This window comes from Corvus cornix, chromosome 1 (assembly GCF_000738735.6).
Source record: "Corvus cornix cornix isolate S_Up_H32 chromosome 1, ASM73873v5, whole genome shotgun sequence".
NCBI lineage: Eukaryota > Metazoa > Chordata > Aves > Passeriformes > Corvidae > Corvus > Corvus cornix.
Window position 1 is genome coordinate 93,617,039 of NC_046332.1, and position 18,082 is coordinate 93,635,120.

The following is an 18,082-nucleotide window of genomic DNA, read 5'->3' on the forward strand; positions in this document are numbered from 1 at the left end:
CCCAGTTGTACTGAATTCTGGATCTTTTCATCAACTTCTCTAATTTTAATGCTGTTGTTTAACTGGATAATCTGACTTCTTCCATTTCACATTTACATGTCATAGCACATCTGCAGCATTTGAGAGTTCACTGCATGGATGTTTCAAACCACACCATAGGATCTTGGCAGTTACACATGACTTCAGAGATTTTATACACATATATCTGACGTACAGAGGAAGTAATTAAACCATATGGACCTCTCCTGTGCAGTAGGAAGTACAACACAAATCTTCTCACTTGATTTATTATAACCTTATGTCATTTAGCAAAACCAACTCTGCAACTGTTTGAAGGAGAGAAGCCAGCTGAGGAGAGGGAGGACCTCTGTGGGGAGCTGTGGTTCTTGCAATCCTGAGCAGTTTTACGTGCCTGTGGCTGTACAGGGCAGTCAAGACCTGGCTGGCATCACCAGGTGTGAGGCAGCAGAGCACAAACTCTGCAGTTTGGTTTGTGAGGTGTCGTAACAACAAGAAAAATAAATGGATCTGTCCTCAGCCTGCACATTCACCTCTGCCTCTGCTCCAGTGGCAGGGGCTAAGGATGAGGAGCTGCAGGGGTCAGCAACAGTAACATCCTTGTCACACAGGGACCCCACCTCTCCTCTATCCTGAAGGTTCACTCTGTGAAGAGGGGTTGAAGGACAAGATTGGGCTCATGCAACCTAGCTTGTCCTGTCTACAGGGCACACTGATGGTGGGGGAACGGCCCCATGGTGTGAAGTCCCTAGCAAATACAAATTAAGTAAAGTAAAAACTGTGAAAAAGGGTGCAAGATAGTTTTACACCACATATCCATGCGAAGCATGCGGAGGGGTGTGCTCTGTAATGGAAAAGGGGGTTAGTCCCCACAGTGGTAAGGGATACTCTCTAGCAGCAGCAGAGTCATATTTGAACTGAAGAGTTTCCTGTGGAAAAACCCCATTTTATCCATAAATCTGCATGCCACTGCACATCCTCATTAAATACTGGAATAATTAATATATTTGGGTTCAACACCCACAGTGTCATGTGGTGCCTTTGAGCCCTTTGCTGCTGGAGTCCCTGTCCACTGGAAAGAAGCTGTCATTGTGCCCCTCTGCCACAAACCTGGAAGTGTTAGCAATGCTTTTGGCGCCATACAAAGAGCCACATGCAAACAGCTCATGCCCAAGGAGCTCACATCCTAACACACACAAGCCCAGACAGCTGTGAAGACCACGGCATCCGGCATTATAGGAGGGAGAGCTCATCTCAGAACCAGCTGCTCTCATTCCTCTTCCAGGCTATCAAGAAACGAAGTCCTTTGGGGGAAGCCTTTAACAGATATATGGTAGTGAAATGGAAAAGGAGAAGATGTTGCATGCTTTGGAGTGGATAACAGAAAGTTCATCAAAGAAAGAGAGAAGTAGGGGATCTAGAAACTGAAAAACAGCCAAAAGGTGATTTATAGTGAATAAGGGGTATTTGGATCAGAAGAAATAATACAGATGTATCCAAGTCTTTATTTGACTGGACAGAAAGACTATACAGGTTGCTATACTCTGAATGGAATGAAACAACGTATACTGGGGAGGATAGCAAGTACAACTTCCTTTTTTTGCTCTTACACCTATGCTGGACTTTGCCAACAATCTTGGGGACAAATAAACCCGTTTTAAACAAGTTTATAAGGGCTAACAACATTTCTTTAACCAGTGATACTGTATTTACAAAAATTAGTTTTGCTAAGTAATAAGATAAGCAATAGTTAGACAAAGAATTTCATTGAACAACCCAAACCAAAGCCACAAAAAACCCCAAAGTGCTTTTCTTTGCTGGGTATCTATGATAGCAGTAGACAGAAAGGAATTTGACAGACTAATACAGTCTTTTCATAGAAAAATAGTTTTAGCCTGTGGGAGAAAAAATGCTGTACGGATGCTTTGTTTGTTTGGGCTAGCAGCTTTATTCATTGTCTAGAAGCGTTCTCTGTGCCTAAAACACAGACTTCTATCCTTCAAGATCTTTCAGCATGCTCCCAAAGTTCTTATCTAATGGTCATTATAAGATATTATAACATTTGTCATCCTTTTCCAGACAAATGTAATTGAAACTCTTAGGTATACTTCCAACAGTTCGGTTCATTATGCAAAGACACTGAAGATGATTTGGAAACCTTATGTACAAACTGAGGTTATTAAAGAACATTTATTTTCTTAAGTGTCAGTAAGAAAATGCTGAGAACAGGCTCAGTCTGCCTCGGCAGATACTGTTTGAGATGACAGCCTGCCCATTCCCACATTCCTGGTCTCTCCAGGTCAAACTCAAAGGATTCCACTAATAGTTTGGTACTTAGCAAAGCAGACAAAAGGAAAATGGGTCAATGTTACTTGCTCCCATGTGACAAAAATACAGAAAATAGAAACAAGCACCATTTGAGAAATTTGTAAAGCCTCAGACATATGTCATGAGAAACATTTACAATCTCTGGAGTATAATTTAAGTGCTAAAGGATGACCTGGATTATCCCTCTTGGATGCCTTTGTGAGCTACCCAGTCACAGAGTAAGACTATCATCCACCCGCTGCTCTATCTTTAAACTCCTGCTCACAGTAAGCAGAAATTGCAAAACTTGGCTGAAAGCACAAATAATATTTTTGTGCAGTAGTTTTACTGTCTGACTGCTAGAAATCAAAGTCTGAAGGTCTAACCAAATGAACAACACATTTTTCCAAAACCAATCCTGACAGTGCATTTCATCTCCTTAATGAAGTGTAATTCATGTGCGAAAACCAAACAAGATGATCAACAATACAGAATCACAGAATATTCTGAGTTGGAAGGGACCCATAAGGATCTTCCAGTCCAACTCTTAAGTGAATGGCCCATCCAGGGATCAAACCCTTGGCACTATGAGCATCCCATGGTGGGAAATTTCTAGCCAGCTGAGCTGACATCATACATACAGGAGGATGTGCTGTGCTGTGCAGACACTATTGACCACAACGAGTGGAAGGGTGACAGATGAGTAGACACTCATGACATTCCCTAACTTTAGGTACTTACTTTCTAAATAAGGTAAAATATACTTGGAGGATTTCAAAGGAAGACAGGAAGGATAAAAAAAAAAAAGGCATTCAAGAAAAAAGTTAGGACAATATTTTTACATGATTGTGAATTGCATCCAAAGGGTTCTTATCCCAGCATTGGCTATTATCACCCAAGTTAACTTGGTTAATATTCATCTTCAACAACTTTCCTTTCTATTATTTCTTCACCAGAGTTAAATTTTAAATCTTGTTTTATTTTCTGAAATAAAGTGGTTCTTGATTCCTTACTGTGATTTCTCTTGCATTTTCTCTCCATCTCTCATTCAAATTTGTGATATGCAGTGGTTCAAATACACTCATAAATGCTGCCCTCAAAATAAATTCCTAAAATGTCAGTGAAATACCTTCTCAATTTATTAGCAAACTGCCGTAAGATTTTTTTCAATGAGTGTAACAAGTCCATAAATCAACAGATTGCATAGGTAATGCAAAAGGCATCAGATGGTGTCATTTCAAATGGAAGAGCTGAATCTACATTGCAAATAGTTAATCCAGCATATTGACTTCGGTCATAAGTTTGTTTGAACTGCAACCTTGGTATTCATTTTGACTGATGACACTAATTCTTGAGCTTTGTCCAATGCTGTTGAATTGTCTTCTCATCACACCAGCTGAGATTGCAAAGGTTTCTTAAACAAGGTCATAGGAGAAATATCTGCACAGGCCTAACCTTGGGCTTTAGAAGGAAGGGGCAGCATCTGTATGCATGCTGCATAGCTAGCACTTATTTTGCTGGAGATAACGTATGTCAGTCCAGGGAAGTTTAAAATGATTAAACTTAAAAAGGAAATATAAAGGTGAATGTGTCCTTTTGACTACCTTTCATTAAAGTATCATTCTTTTTCTCTTCTGTACAGTTGATTTGAAAAGGTTTTGAAGGGATTTTGCTTTCAGGGCTGGAGCAAAAGGGAGGGAATGCAAATTGCAAGCATGGGACAGGCTTAACAAAACGTGTAGTCCTTTAGATTACAAATAAATACAGTTTCTAGATGTTACTTATGGAATCAAACAATGTTTCATATCTGGCTAAAGCAGAAATGTTCTGCAAAAGAATAAGATAACAAGGAGCGAAAAAAAATTTTTGGTCAATATGCATATTTTGTTTGATTTGAAAGAATGTCTCCATTTGAGTTTATCTTTTCAACATTCTTTACAATATTCTGAATATTTACAAATGAAAATGTGATTTTTGTGTGAACATTTAATTGCACTCCTGCAGGTACTGAAACAAAGCATACTGCTTTGTTTTTTAATGTATCTTGCATTTTTAATTTGAAACAGATTCTGAGAAAGACCTTTCACTGATTTCCCAAATGTCAGATTTTGTGTAGAATGCATATATGGGAGGAGGAGCTTCTTGCTCATGGGAAAGTTATCTAATCTCTGTCCACCAGTTCAAAAAGATCTCTGATGTTGATTAAACATGTATAAACAGAGCTTAAAAAAAAAAAAAAAAGAAGGAAACATGCATATTTCACTCAAAAAATGTCAAGACAAATGTACTAAAGGACAGCAATTAGCAACCAACATAACTATCCCACTACATGGTTGATTAATAGTCAAGGTAGCCCAGGTTAAGCAATGTTCTTTAAATAAAACATTAGGTCATAAACTAGGTACCAAGTTCCAGACTGATACAAGTTCAAGTTCTGTCAAGCAAACCTGTACACTGCCTGCCTTTGCTAGTGAACTCTGAAGATTTTGGGCCTATTTACTGCTAACAGTTCATGCAATTACGCCTTATACCCAAGGTTTAGGTGCCTATGGAACAATATCAAGACTTCAGGCATTTGTCTATGCTGGCAAGACCTTGTAAGGCTGAGTTTTCAAAGTATAAACTTAAACAAAAGCATGCATCTGAAACCACCCTCAAACATGTGTGCAAAAGAAAACTGTATTCATGTATGTGAAAGCAGAATTTAGCTTCACACTGTCCAACAGATTTTACAGCAACACTTTTCTTTTCCTGTCTTTTGCCAATGGAGCTGCTCTCCTCTACTTCCTTACCTAGAGAAAAAAAGAAAATTAAATCTTGAAGTACCACACCAGACTTGATTACAGCATTGAAATATCGAAGAGTGTCATCTTGTCCCATGTATAGTGCTCATTAATACCATAGGCACTTTACTTTTAAATCTGTTGCCATTACAAACCCCTCCTCCAAATACCTTCCCTCAGAGGGCAGCTCTTCTTCCTGGAAATTTCCAGAGACTTATCCTTGGTCTATGAAGCAATGTGAAATTTTGGAGCACAAATATTTGGTACTTATATCCATTCTGCTGCAGAATCTGACAACATTTCAGAAGATACAGGATCAAGTTCACTCCCAAAGCTTTGTATATGGCAAACACTGGAGAGCAAATAGGACATTTTCCAAACCATTTCTGTCTTGTCGACCATCAAAAAAATCCAACAAAACCTTGATGCTGATCCAACAAGTACTTAGGGGTTGTCAGTCTGAGGGAAGGTGGATAATCAACCTGGAACAAGGGATCAAATTTCTGATAAACTCTAATCTCTAGGTGATTATAATGTCTGCTTGGTGTGAGGACACTCCTGGGACAGAGTGAATCTTCCAGGAGAGGACAAAGCAGGTGATGACAGTGGGAGGTTTGATGAGTTCATCCAGAGAGCTGGATTTGGAACAGGTGAGAGGCCTGAAAGGCCTGCTGAGTGCAAAGGGAGCAGAGCCCATGAGATGTCCAGATAGGTATTTAGTCTGGTAGAAGGGAGTGCTGACCAATGTGACCAGTGGTCACAATCTGTACTATACCCCTGCTGAGGTAAAGTAGAACAGAGGTGTCCAAGGGGGTTAACTCAAAGCAGCTGTGTGGGAGACTGAAGTCCTTGCCAACTCCATGGAATAGGTAAGGTAAATAACACCATTTACAATTCCACTTGACTGGTGCTTGCAACAGATGGTCAAAAGTTGTAAATGCTTCTACAGCAATGCTAGAAATCTACAAAATAGGATTATGGAATTATATTACCTGGCAAAAAGTGACAAGCCTGACATAAAAGGCATCTCATGGTGGTGAAAGGAGGATAATCAGTGGCACACAGAGTTACTATACTAGTCTGTCTACTTTACAGGGATGATAGAAAATGAGATATGGCCACGGCAATGGCACAGTACTTGAAGGCTACAACAAAGTGTTACAGAAAAAAATACTCAGGGCAGAGGGGAACATTAGGGAGTCCTTGTAGGTGGACATAACAGAAAGGTAGGACTCAGTTTGTATTTAGGATTCCTCTGTTAAGGACACCAATCATTAAATACTGAGTGAAATTTTCGTAAAGAAGCTCAGAGAAGCTGCACAACTAGGTCAGGTAGCAATACTAGCCAATTCCAACTACCCACATACTGTCAGGCACAATGCCTCATGCAGATGTGATAAGGAAATAAAAGTTTTGGACCCACCAACTGACTTTTTCTTAGCACGGTAAACACTGAGACCCATAAGAAAGAATGCTGCTCTGGGTTTAGTCTCAAGTGCTGCACAGGACCTGCTTCAAGAAGTACTATTGAGAGAACTGCTCTGAAAGAGCTTCAAAATATAACTGAACTTAATGCTGTAGTGTAGTGGGATGAATTAAGCCAAACAAATACATCACACAGATATCCAATTTCAAGAAGGGGAAATACATAAAAATCACAAAAATATTAAAAGCCAGAAAAAGCAGTCAAAAAGGCGAGAAGCCTAAAGTAACCTGGAGGCTTTTCAAAAACCCTGTATTAAAAGTCCCAGTAAACTATGTGTCACGTATCAAAAAGAAAGTAAAACAGTTCAATAAAAACCCTGCATAGCTCATAAAAAAAAGCTAAGGAGGCTATTGTAGGCAAAAGGGTTGGCATTTAAAAAATTGCTGAAACAAACAGGAAAGCCCATAAAAACCAGATCAAGAGTAAATGGCAACTGGGATGGCTAAAAATGAGTGAGAAAATTTTGCAGAAGACAACCAAGCTGATAGTAAAAAGTTGTTTAAAGGAAAAGAAGAAGCCATCAAGGGAAATAGCAGTACCACATGAAGCCAAGGGCTCATAAGGGGCATAAAGCCATAGCAGAGAAACTCAGTGACTCCTCTGCAGAGGTCTTTTACTGCTGAAGGTGTTTGAGAAGGTCCCAAATCCAAGCTATTCCTTGAGACAGAGTAGTTTCAGATAAATATGAAGGAAGTCAGAGATAAAACAGGTAAGCCAGGTGTTACTAAGTGAACACGAGTGGAGACATTCACCCATGACTTCTGAAGGAACTCAAGTGTGAAACTGCAGAGCTGCTGGCCAAAGTGTGCAACCCAACATTACAAACTCCACTGCAGCAGTGGGCTGATGCCAACCAAGCTTCCATGCGGAAAAGGGGCTCAAGAGGAGTCCAGTTTATTTGACTTTCCTACTTGGTAAGGTAGTAGTCCACCTTAAGGAACACAATAAATGAGCACAAGGATAAGCATGGTAAAGCAAGCCTTAGTGACTATCATATATTTGGATTTTCAAAACTGTTTTTATAAAATGCTTCACCGAAGCTTTTAAAATTAATTCTCTTGGGGTTGTATGAGAGGTGCTCTTATGGGCTGAAGGCTGTAAAAAGATAGGACGAATAGAATATTACCTGATGGTCACATTTCAAAATGGAGACATAACAGCAGTGGGTCCTCTCAGACCCGTGCTTTGCAAAAACTGGTTTTTGCAAAGATTTCAACAGTGATCTACAGAAGGAACTGAACTGTGAAACATCTGAGTCTATAGATGATACTAATCTCTCTTAGGCTGTTAAATGTGATGCTGGTGATGAGGAATGGGGAGATCTGGTGATCTCCCATGCTGGGAGATCCAGAAGGACCCCACCGAACAGGATGGGGACAGTTCTGGTCTCTTGCAGAAGAGAGAGCAGAGTAAAGGGACTAAGGGCTGGAGTGTCACCTTCAAAAGAGAACCTAAAAAGGCTGTGACATCCTTTGGACAAGAGAAAGCTGAGAGGGAATATAACTGAGATTTACAAAATCAGAGAAGCAGTGAGTAACCTAAACAAAAAGCTACTCCAAATCTCACAGTACTGGAAATAGGGTGTATTTGATGAAACCAGAGGGAACTTTGCTTAGAACAGGTCAGAGAGTGATTTATATAATTTGTATCATTTAAGTAGTGCCACTGGAGGTTGTGAAGACACACAGTTACAGTAGCTTCAAAAAAGGATTAGACAAATTCAGGATGAAATACAGATACTGAAGGAACATATAAATTGGGTTATCTTGGGTACAAGTGAATGGACTGCAGAAAATTGCCAGAACTCTGTGCTCCCCGTAAATAGCATCTCTTACTACCACTGTTGGGAACAGAGTAGTGAGATAGATGAATAACTGAGAAGATGCTTCTAATGTTATTATTTTGTGGAGGGAAAAAAAAAGAAAAAAAAGTAAATATCAGATTTAATCAGATATATCAGTTTATACCAACAAAGAGTTACAAGGAGCTACTGCCATTATACCAGCTTGGAAGCCAGTTAATTGTGATATACAAGAATTATTCTAACAGTTGATAAAACTATTTTATTGGATTTAAATATTTCCCTAAGATATAACAATGGAGTTGATTTTAGAGTATTTATGTGTTCTATTTTGTCGGTGTTTGTTTTTCTTAGTTATGAAGAAACACATCTAGATCTAATCTAACCCATGTGTTAAGACTTAAACTTGTATGGAAAATGCTTGCAAGTAAATATCAGACACTAGATTTCCCAACTGTATAGCATCCAAAAGCAGACAGAAGTAATTACAGGTGTACAGGTAATAGCTTACCTTTGGCCACTGCATTAGTGAAAGCAATATAACAGAAATCTGTAAAAGAGTTCTAGTGAACCCTCATGTCAGTCTTGGTTAAAAAGGAATGTTAGGGCATTCTCAAAAAGTGGCCTTTATGGGGGACACAAAGCAGTCTTTTAATTTCAGTTTCCATCATTCCAGCCCCTTGCAAAAACAATGGCTAAATGGCTTGAGCACTGTTAGATGCTTGACTTGGAAAATACAAAGGAAGATTTCAAAAGAGTGCAGTTTTTCCCTCTATAGAAAGATCAAAAACATTTCTACTCACTTCCACTTTCTATAAAGCCTTCTAGGTTGGTTATGAAGTGAGGCTGGTTTTGAACTTCAATAGGTCAAACAGTTGGCCATTGTACTGAATGGAGTTATCGTTTCCTACATAAGTGCATTAATGTTTAACAAATTTTAAGGCACATATACTGTTCTCTGAGCAATGTTTGAAAAGAACTATAAATCTCAAGATTTTAGGAGTTGCAATAAAAATCTAGAGGAAGAAGAAAGAAAACCAGATGTTTTTAATATTTTTTGTTTTGTTTTGTTTTTTGGTTTTTTTTGTTCCTTTAATCCGGGCTTTCCATGTTTCCATGTCATTCAAAACATAATTTCAATGTCATATCAGTGTTTCCCTCTACTCTCTTCCCTCTTACCCAGGCATCTGTGTAGTCCTTACATTATGTTCTCCAAATGTACCTTAGGGAAAGGGTGAGTCTGTTGTTGTAGGAGAACAATTTAGGAGTTGCCCTAGAAGAAAATTAGAAGATGATTCTGTCTCAGGGAGAAGATGAGTCTGTTGTCTTTCCTCTGCCTTCTCACTCTGTGTCCTCCACTGAAGCTTATACTATGGTTTCTTATCGTGTGGATTTGAACACGCCTTCAGGAGCTTTGATTTGCACTGCCACTCCACTGAGCTGTGAAAAGAGGAGATGAGGCTGAGGCTGGTTCCCAAGCTTGGCTCCTGCAGCCCCAGCTCCAACCATCTACCTAGATGCAAGGTACTGTTAGATAGACTGGATATTTGTAACCAGCTAACAGTAAATACAACTGGAAGATAAATAGGCTACAGCGAAAAAGAACAAAGACTAGAGTGTCATTAAAGACTGGGAAAAAAACACCAAACCAGCTTGCAGGAGAAATTCCCTTTGCTCTTTCTACTTTGAAGATGTGAACATGAAGCAGGACTGGAGGTGGGAACTTCAAGGGGATCATGTATGGCCCAGAGAAACATTTCTTTAGAGAAACTTCTCCAAGAAACAACTCAGCATTTGCAGTGAATTGCAAACACAGTTATCAGCAATGTCCTGATTCTCTGAACATTTGGATTTGACTAGCTTTCCTTTTGGGAACAAAGAAGGAAGTGCCATTTGCAGGTGTCCTCACAGCCCTGGGAGCAGCTCAGATAAGAGGCAGGAGGTTGCTGGCTAGATGCTGCCTTTGCTTAGCTGCAGCCACTCCCCCACCACTACAGTGGGCAGATGATGCTTCTGCTGTTTTATTTCTCTGTCCCCACTGGATTTTAGCTGTGTCTGAGCCCAGTGAAGGTTGCAGGGTTGAGTTCAGCCAAAACAGAGTGGAAGAAAACCTAAAACCACATACCTCTTTCCAGTAGGCCTGCTAGGTGGGTGCATTGATTTGTGCTAGGTTGCCTTTTGCCCCTAGAAACTGCCCGTGTGAAGCAGGGTTCAACTTTCCTGTGCCTTTGTGCCTATCCTTACCAGTCCTGAACCAAAAGCAGTGCAGGCAGAAGCACAGGGCTTCCAGCTGTCCTGCACCTGGAGACCTGGCACAAATCACCAAAGCCTGGATGAATCTTCACACATCTGAACAGTGCCCCTCTGTCTCTCACACAGATTCCCAGGAGGTATCAGTGGGCATATTTTACAAAAAGTGCTTTTTTAAAAACAAGTTATTGGATTAAGACAACAAATAAACATAAGCATCTTTCCTTAAATGCTGTATCTTAAGAGTACAACTGAGCAGTGACAACAAATGAAGTAGAAGCACATATAAAGAGTAGGCATTTCTTCAGACCTTTACTCCTTTCATAGCTTGCAATTGTTTACCACTTCAATGAATTCACTTCATTCAACAGCTGCTGATGTGAATTCAGTAGCAGCAATCCAAAGAAAATGCTTTTAATTTGCCTGGTTTTGAGACCTGTCACAAACAGAGGGTGAACTTCCAGAGGATGGCTGGGCTGACAGCTGGCTCCAGACCCTTGCAGTGCTGCTCCTACCTGAGTTCCAGGCTCCCTGCAAGTGACAGCTCCGTGGCACCTGGGATGGAGAGTCACAGCAGAAGCAGGCTCTGACAGACTGGTCAGGCATTCTTACAAGTGCAAACACGCAGTATGTCCATTGTGCATGCAATGAGTCACCTCGAACAGAAAACGTGTGTCGTGCCAGATTATACAGAGGTTTTGTGAAAATAAATAATCCCATTGAGGATTAGCATGAGACCAGAAGCTATGCCAAATTTGACTAGACTCTAAAGGCCAATCTTGTTCCTTAAACCAGATGTTTAACAGGGGTTGTGATATCTGAAGAGATCAGCAGACACAAAATACTGGCAGCGTGTGCTAAATCAGAATGAGGTGTATCATTTCAGAGGTAAAATACAGAGAGATAAAATGTGATTTTTGAAGTGTAAAATTCTGTAAATGCCTTTTTCCAATACTTTTTCACATCTTGCAAAATTAACCACAAGCAGTAAAATATAATTTATGTTCTGTGGCATACCCTTTTTCTCTTTTTGAGTATCTGTTTAAAGGGAGGCCAACCTCATTAATAAATGGGGTTACTTACTTCCCTGAGGTAAAACTGAGAGTGGTGAGCAAGTACATAAAATCTGCCCTTACTTCCCAATCTAAATAGTAAGCAACTCACAGGGAGCTTCTTGTCAGTGGCACCTGACTGCTTCTCTACCGTGGTATTTTCACATTTTCAGCTTTTCTAATCTATGCAGTTAGTTTTGTTTAACTATCTGTTTTTTCTTTCACATTTGGCAACTTGAAATTCAAGGTCATTCAGTCAATAAGGAGCATGAAAAACATAAAAGTTGGTAGTTTTGCAACAGATATTTTCATGAACTCTAGTGAGAATCTTACAGCATCAGTTTTTGATTTTCAGTCAAAAGTGGGAAGTGGCAGGAGGCACTTGCCAAACTTCGTGCGCTGGATGATGAGGGTAAGGCAGTAACAGCTGGAGGGACTCCCATGGGAAGCTGTGTCTCAGGGGAGGGCTTGTTTGTCCTTAGCTTCATCAGGTTGTCATTGGGTTATTATAATGGAAAGCACATCATGAGCAGCTCCTGGTCAGGCCACGGGAGTACAACCATTACAGCCCCCATGGCATGGTAACCCCAGGATCATCTGACTTCCATGGAGACATCAGGACTTCTGCTGTAAACAAGAGTGTTCCTTGCCTCCCACCTACACTGTGACTTTCCTACCACCTCTCCCTCCTCTCAGACGTGGAGTCAAGCTTGAGGAATGCAATGGGAATGGGAACTGATGACTGGCTGTGTGGAGGGAAGGCAGAGAACTGAAAAATCTTATGAGGTTTGTGATAGGAGAACAAGCACATGACCTGCCACCACATCTCTTGCCTGACCTATTCTTAGAGATGGGTGGATGGAAAAGGCTGAGTCACTGTCTCAGCTGCAGAAGACCAAGCTGTACAGAAGGAGCCAGCCAGCCAGGGCTCCAAGCCATACAGGATAGAAACTGCCCTATTTCTCAGTGCTCTTTGTGGCAGGTGGCTAATCCCCTCCACCCCATCTCCTTTCCTCTGCCTCATTCCTCACTAGTCCCCAAAACAAAGAACAGACTATCAGCCACAACATAATGCCAGAAGTTCTAGGCAGTTCCCTTTCAGCAGGGATTTCAGGTTTTGCAGGTGTGGTTCACTCTTGCTTTACTGGAAATCACACAGAGAATCACAGAATTAATGAATAATTTAGATTAGAAAAGACCACTAAAATCATCAAATATATGCATCCCATGCATGTATGTGGTATCTTTTCATCCTACTGATCTGATTCTCATCACTACTTCTGAACCTGGCTTGGCCTACAGTGAGTAATTAATACAGCCAGAAGCAAAAGAGAGAAGGACTAAGTCTTGCGGCTACAGGCCATCACGGCTGTCAGGTCCCTTGGCTCTCATCTTTGAGATAAGTGCCTGCTACATATAATAAGGTATTTGTAACAAAGTATTTCTTCAAATCTATGAGCTTGTGAGAAAGTAAGATGAAGCAACAATAACTTTTTCCTGAAAAAGAATAATTGTTTTAATACTCTTAGCAGCCTAATGCAAGTCATATATAGCAAATTATATAGCATTGAACTTGTACCATCAAGAGCATTTTACAGGAGAAAAATGTTACTTACACGGCTTCCTTTTTCAGGGAAACACTGACATCCTCCACTGCAGTCTCTGCCTCCACATGGTCCTGTGTATTTCTTTCCACCCTGCAAACCAGAACACACATAACACAAAAGTTAAAAGGTATCAGCTAGAATATCTGAAACAGCACACTAAGCTTTGATTAGCAGACTGGCTGGGAAGTGCTAAAGCAAAGACCAGGACCAGATCTAGGATTTACAGTTGAAACCTCTTTAATCTGTGCTTAGAAGCGGCCATGAGTGGCTGTCCAGTTCTTGGAGATCAGCATCAAGAAATATAATGTTACTTCATTTATTTCCCTCCGCATTTTCAAAACACTGCAGCTTGATGCTGAGCAGTATCTCATATATCTTTTTGACACATGCAATAGATATCGTATCACAGAAGTGCAGCTGCTTGGATTCTTTACGGACATGGACTAAATCCTAGGTCACAATGCAGCACATCCTTCTATGCATGCTCTAAATGGTTGCTGTATTTTGAAATATTTCTTGGTGGACATAAAGGAAAATATACGTATCACGTCCAAAATCATGAGCCAAACTCCTGCTTTCTCCTCTTCTATGGCTGCCGATTCTGGAGGAACATAAAATTTGCTGCAGCCAACCACTGTGATTTAGAAGTCACTCCCAGCTTAAGTAAATGTCTTCAGTTACATCTCTCCTGCCTGACCAGAACCACCTTGGCCTGGGCCACAAATACATGGATCACAAAATATGTACCACTCCACACAAATCCTTGGATGGACTTCAACAGGCAGGCAAACTCAGATTATATTCCATGCAAATGCCTGCATGGAATGCAGCAGCCACAGTCAGTCTTGTTCAGAAACATGAACAGCAGAGATGCTGTGCATGCTGTGGTGTGACTTTTACAAATGTAACTTAATGATTAGGAACATTGTGAAGACCAGCCTGCAGCCCACCTAAGCCCAGGGTTTTGAACTCCTGAAAATGACCCAGCAGCCTAGTAAGTAATCTGGGAAAGGAGGAAGGGATTCCTCATCACTATTTCTGAACCTGGCTTGACCCACAGTGAGTAATTAATACAGTCAGAAGAAAAAGAGAGAAGGACTAAGTCTAGTCTACAGGAAACCAGAGCCTCTCTTTCAGGGCACTTCACATGCACTGCTCCTTAGATGAAACCTCAAGGGAACCCAGCTGTAGGGTACAGAGTCAGGCTCTACGTCACTTGCTCCCCTCTTGGCTAAATGAAATGGTGCCTTCACTTTTCTGCCTCCTTCATAGCTTGAGCACACAATCTCTTGAAAGGGAGGTGAAAGGGGTATAAACGAGCCTCCAAAACAGGATGGGTGCTCTGAACTGCTATGCTGTTTCATAAATAGACATTGATGTTGCCATTCCTGCCTCTAGCATTGACTTAAGGAGCTAAAACACAGAGAGGGGACCAAAGCTGCCATGCTTAGAACTTTTCATGTGGCTCTAAGCAATCCTCTACTCAACACCTGAGGTTTTTGGGTCACATTTCTCAGGTATCCATTTCTGCCTTTAAACTACCTGAAAACACAGCTCTGGGATTTGGATACCTCCCAGGCAGACAAATGAGTAAGAGGTATGGAGCAGGCACCCAGCATTGCCGAAGTCCTGCTTTGGTCGTATTTGTAGAGCAGGATCTTAATCTTACGACACACAGCAACACAAAGTTCCCCAAACGAGTTCTTTTGCTTGTCATGAGAAGGTTCATGTCTGTATTTTAAGTACTTTTATATATTAAAATATAAAAACTTTCAACTTTATATTTAATTCTCATGTTTAATGGAAGAGGTAGGATTTTCATACTGATAAAAGCTGTCCACCAAACTGAAACCATGCCCTGACCTATTTATAGGTTTGGTTTTTATTCAGGAAATTTTTTCATGGATGTAGCAGAGTTCTATGTCATGTTATGGATTCTGCTTTATGTTTAAGCTATGGTTTAGAGGAAATATTAAATCAAGACAGTTTTATAAACTCCACCAGTTTGCTCAGGTTGGTCCATTTTTTAGTTAAATATCTGGATAAACACAAACTCACTGTTTCCATGGGGTTTATTTCTTGTTAACCTATTTGCAGATGAAATGTGCATCTTTTTCTCAGTATCCTTCATTTTACAGAGTTTTCCCCTCAGTTCCTTTTCTGAAATTGAGAATAGTTCTATTAATTTTTATGGATGCCATGCAGATGTATGGCCTGTGTGATCATATTCCTCTGGAGGATGCAGGTATCCATTAAGGAGCAGTGTGTGAAGTAGTGCTGCCATTGGTAACAATCAATTTTGAACTTTTAGAATCTGTTTTTGTTGGTGCTGTAAACAACAGCATATCCCAGCCTAAGAGTAACAGTAATTTGATGTCAGTTTTCAGTTTCGCCTACTGAGAAAAAATAATGAGAACAATAAGTTTATTTCTTTAATTAGCAGAGTGACTCTACATTTGGTAAATTGTTGTCAAGGAGAAAACAGACAATGAATCAGAATGGCAAGATGTTTGTGCACTTGTAAAAAAAAATGGAGGAGGCTGCTAATGTTTATTTCAAATGGAAGTTCAAGGTCTATTGTTTGTGTACTATCCACCATCCAATATTTTAATTTGCATGCTGTAACAATACCAGCAGCTAATATGGGGACACAATTGTTTTCTTCCATAATTTTAGGAAGTGCTTTTTTTTTTCATTATTTTCTCATTTTGTATCCTTTTATGCACACAGACTCTGCAGATAATGAAAAAAAAAATCTGGAAGATTCTCCAAAAGTTGGGAACATAATGGGAAAGCATTTGAGACCAGCAGTAATATACCTCTTCTTGATTATACTTGGGCTTTCCTTACTACCTAATCTCCACCTCTTCACTTTTCAACTGCTACTTTCAACTTTCCAACTTTGGGAGCTTTTAGTCACATGTAGCATTTTCTACTATCTTCCACTATCTAGAACATTTATAACTTCTTGAAGATCATTGCACTGTTGTTTGATCTTACATTATTGGGGGTTACAGTCTAAAACATTATGGTTTACAAGATTGTTAAGGTTCAAAATTAAGTCTGTTAAGGATACTTGTAGAACTTTGTTAAAAAAAATTATACCCATGGGCACACAATTGAGATGAAGGGAAATCAAATGGACATATATCAGTCAATAATTAGAATGCAAAGAGCCTTAAAGTTTAAAATTTAGCTATGTTCTTGGAAGTGCTCAGCTATTTACGTCCTGAGGAAAAGATATTTCTGGGAACATAACACTAATGGTGGCAACCCAATGTAGTTGTTTTGATCTGAGCAGGAGCCTTTTTGGTCAGCGGTGAGAACAGTCAGATCTAGGACATAATTCATTCCATTCTTATCCTGGCATTTCAACTGATAGACTGCATCTCTCCCAGAAAGTACCTACTGCTTTCTTTCAACCATGAAGGTGGGTGGAGGTAGGTGAGTACCTTACACAGAGAGATCCCCCCCTATAGAAGTGTAAGGATGGGGAGATGAATCTCCTGATTTGTTCAGCATGCAGTTAAATGAAGAAAAATGTGCCTGCACCAGAATGATATTCTAGGATTTGTGTAATCAAGCTGGCTGAACTGGCCCTCAATTATGAAGGTGTCTGCTGAGAAGATTTTCAGTTCCAAGTCTTTCTCATGTTTTGGATGATGCATAATTCCACTAATCTCTAAAAAGTCTAGAGTCTAGGCAGAGTCTAGAAATGGGGTTTATAGACTCTAATTTAAGATTTATGCAACATAGGCACAATATCTGGCTACTATTTTAGATCACCCAGAGAATCTCATCAGATGTATTTCAGATACCAAAGCTAAATGTCTTCATAGAAGGGTAAGGGGAATAGAAATGTACCATAGGGCAACTGGTTGAGATGTGTCTACAGAGCAGATGTCCAGCTCCAAATGAGATGAATCCTGCGCTAAGCGTCCAAGTCTCACTCTCACAGGTAGCCATGGGAGCTTTGATGGGAGCACCGAGTGTGAAGAACACTATTTAAGAGCAGACATATGGTGCAAACACAAAACAAGTTATACCATTGCACTGGTGTGCAAGCTTTCTGTGCATAAGGTGAGTTGTTGCTTAATTAGAATTAGGTTGGAGAATCAGGAGAAAAATATGGTAATTCTGTCCAGAAATGTGTAACATAAATGTTCCCAACGAGACCCACAGGGTCAAAAGGCAGCCCTTGGAGGCAAGGCTGTCTCATTCAGCCAACTGTGATGGTAATACCATATTAGACAAAAAATTGCCTAGGTAATAGTGTCAGAAACACCAACTTTTGAGTGTAAAAAAATGGACCAATGAGGAAAAAGAAACTAAGAGTAGGTTGCTTATTTGGGAGGAGTACAGGCAGTGAAAAGGAGGTGCAAGGGTGGTAAAAACTTGGAAAATAAAAAAATATGAAGAGGGCATCAAATTAGGTGAAGAGTGAGGGTAGTGAGGATATACTAAGAGCAAGAGCAGGGACACTGGCAGGCAGCAGTGATGCTGACTTGTGGGCACAAGCCCACTGGGAGTCCCCATGCTGAGAGACCACAGGTCTCTTGACCAGGCATGTCCCTGTGGGAGGGTGGGGTAAGAAGGGATAAGCTTGTAAGGAAAGATAGGCTTACTCCTGAATACCAACTGAAGGAGCAAAGGCAGTAGAATTGCAACTTAATAGCCCTTTTGTGTAATTTATCAGATTTCTTACACTGATTTTCTACAAATGCTAATAACAATAGGATATAGAATTGTAATTCAGTGTTTCTTGCAGTGATGTAGTT

General features: G+C 40.2%; 1 protein-coding gene across 1 annotated transcript in view; it reads right to left on the bottom strand.

Annotated features, from left to right (window-relative positions):
• COL4A2 (collagen type IV alpha 2 chain) overlaps window positions 1-18,082 on the bottom strand; it is a 146,292-nt gene that overhangs the window by 89,190 nt on the left and 39,020 nt on the right. Inside the window, exon 4 of the mRNA XM_039550049.1 lies at window positions 13,314-13,394. Coding sequence (XP_039405983.1) covers window positions 13,314-13,394 — 81 coding nt within the window. The remainder of the gene's footprint in view (window positions 1-13,313; window positions 13,395-18,082) is intronic.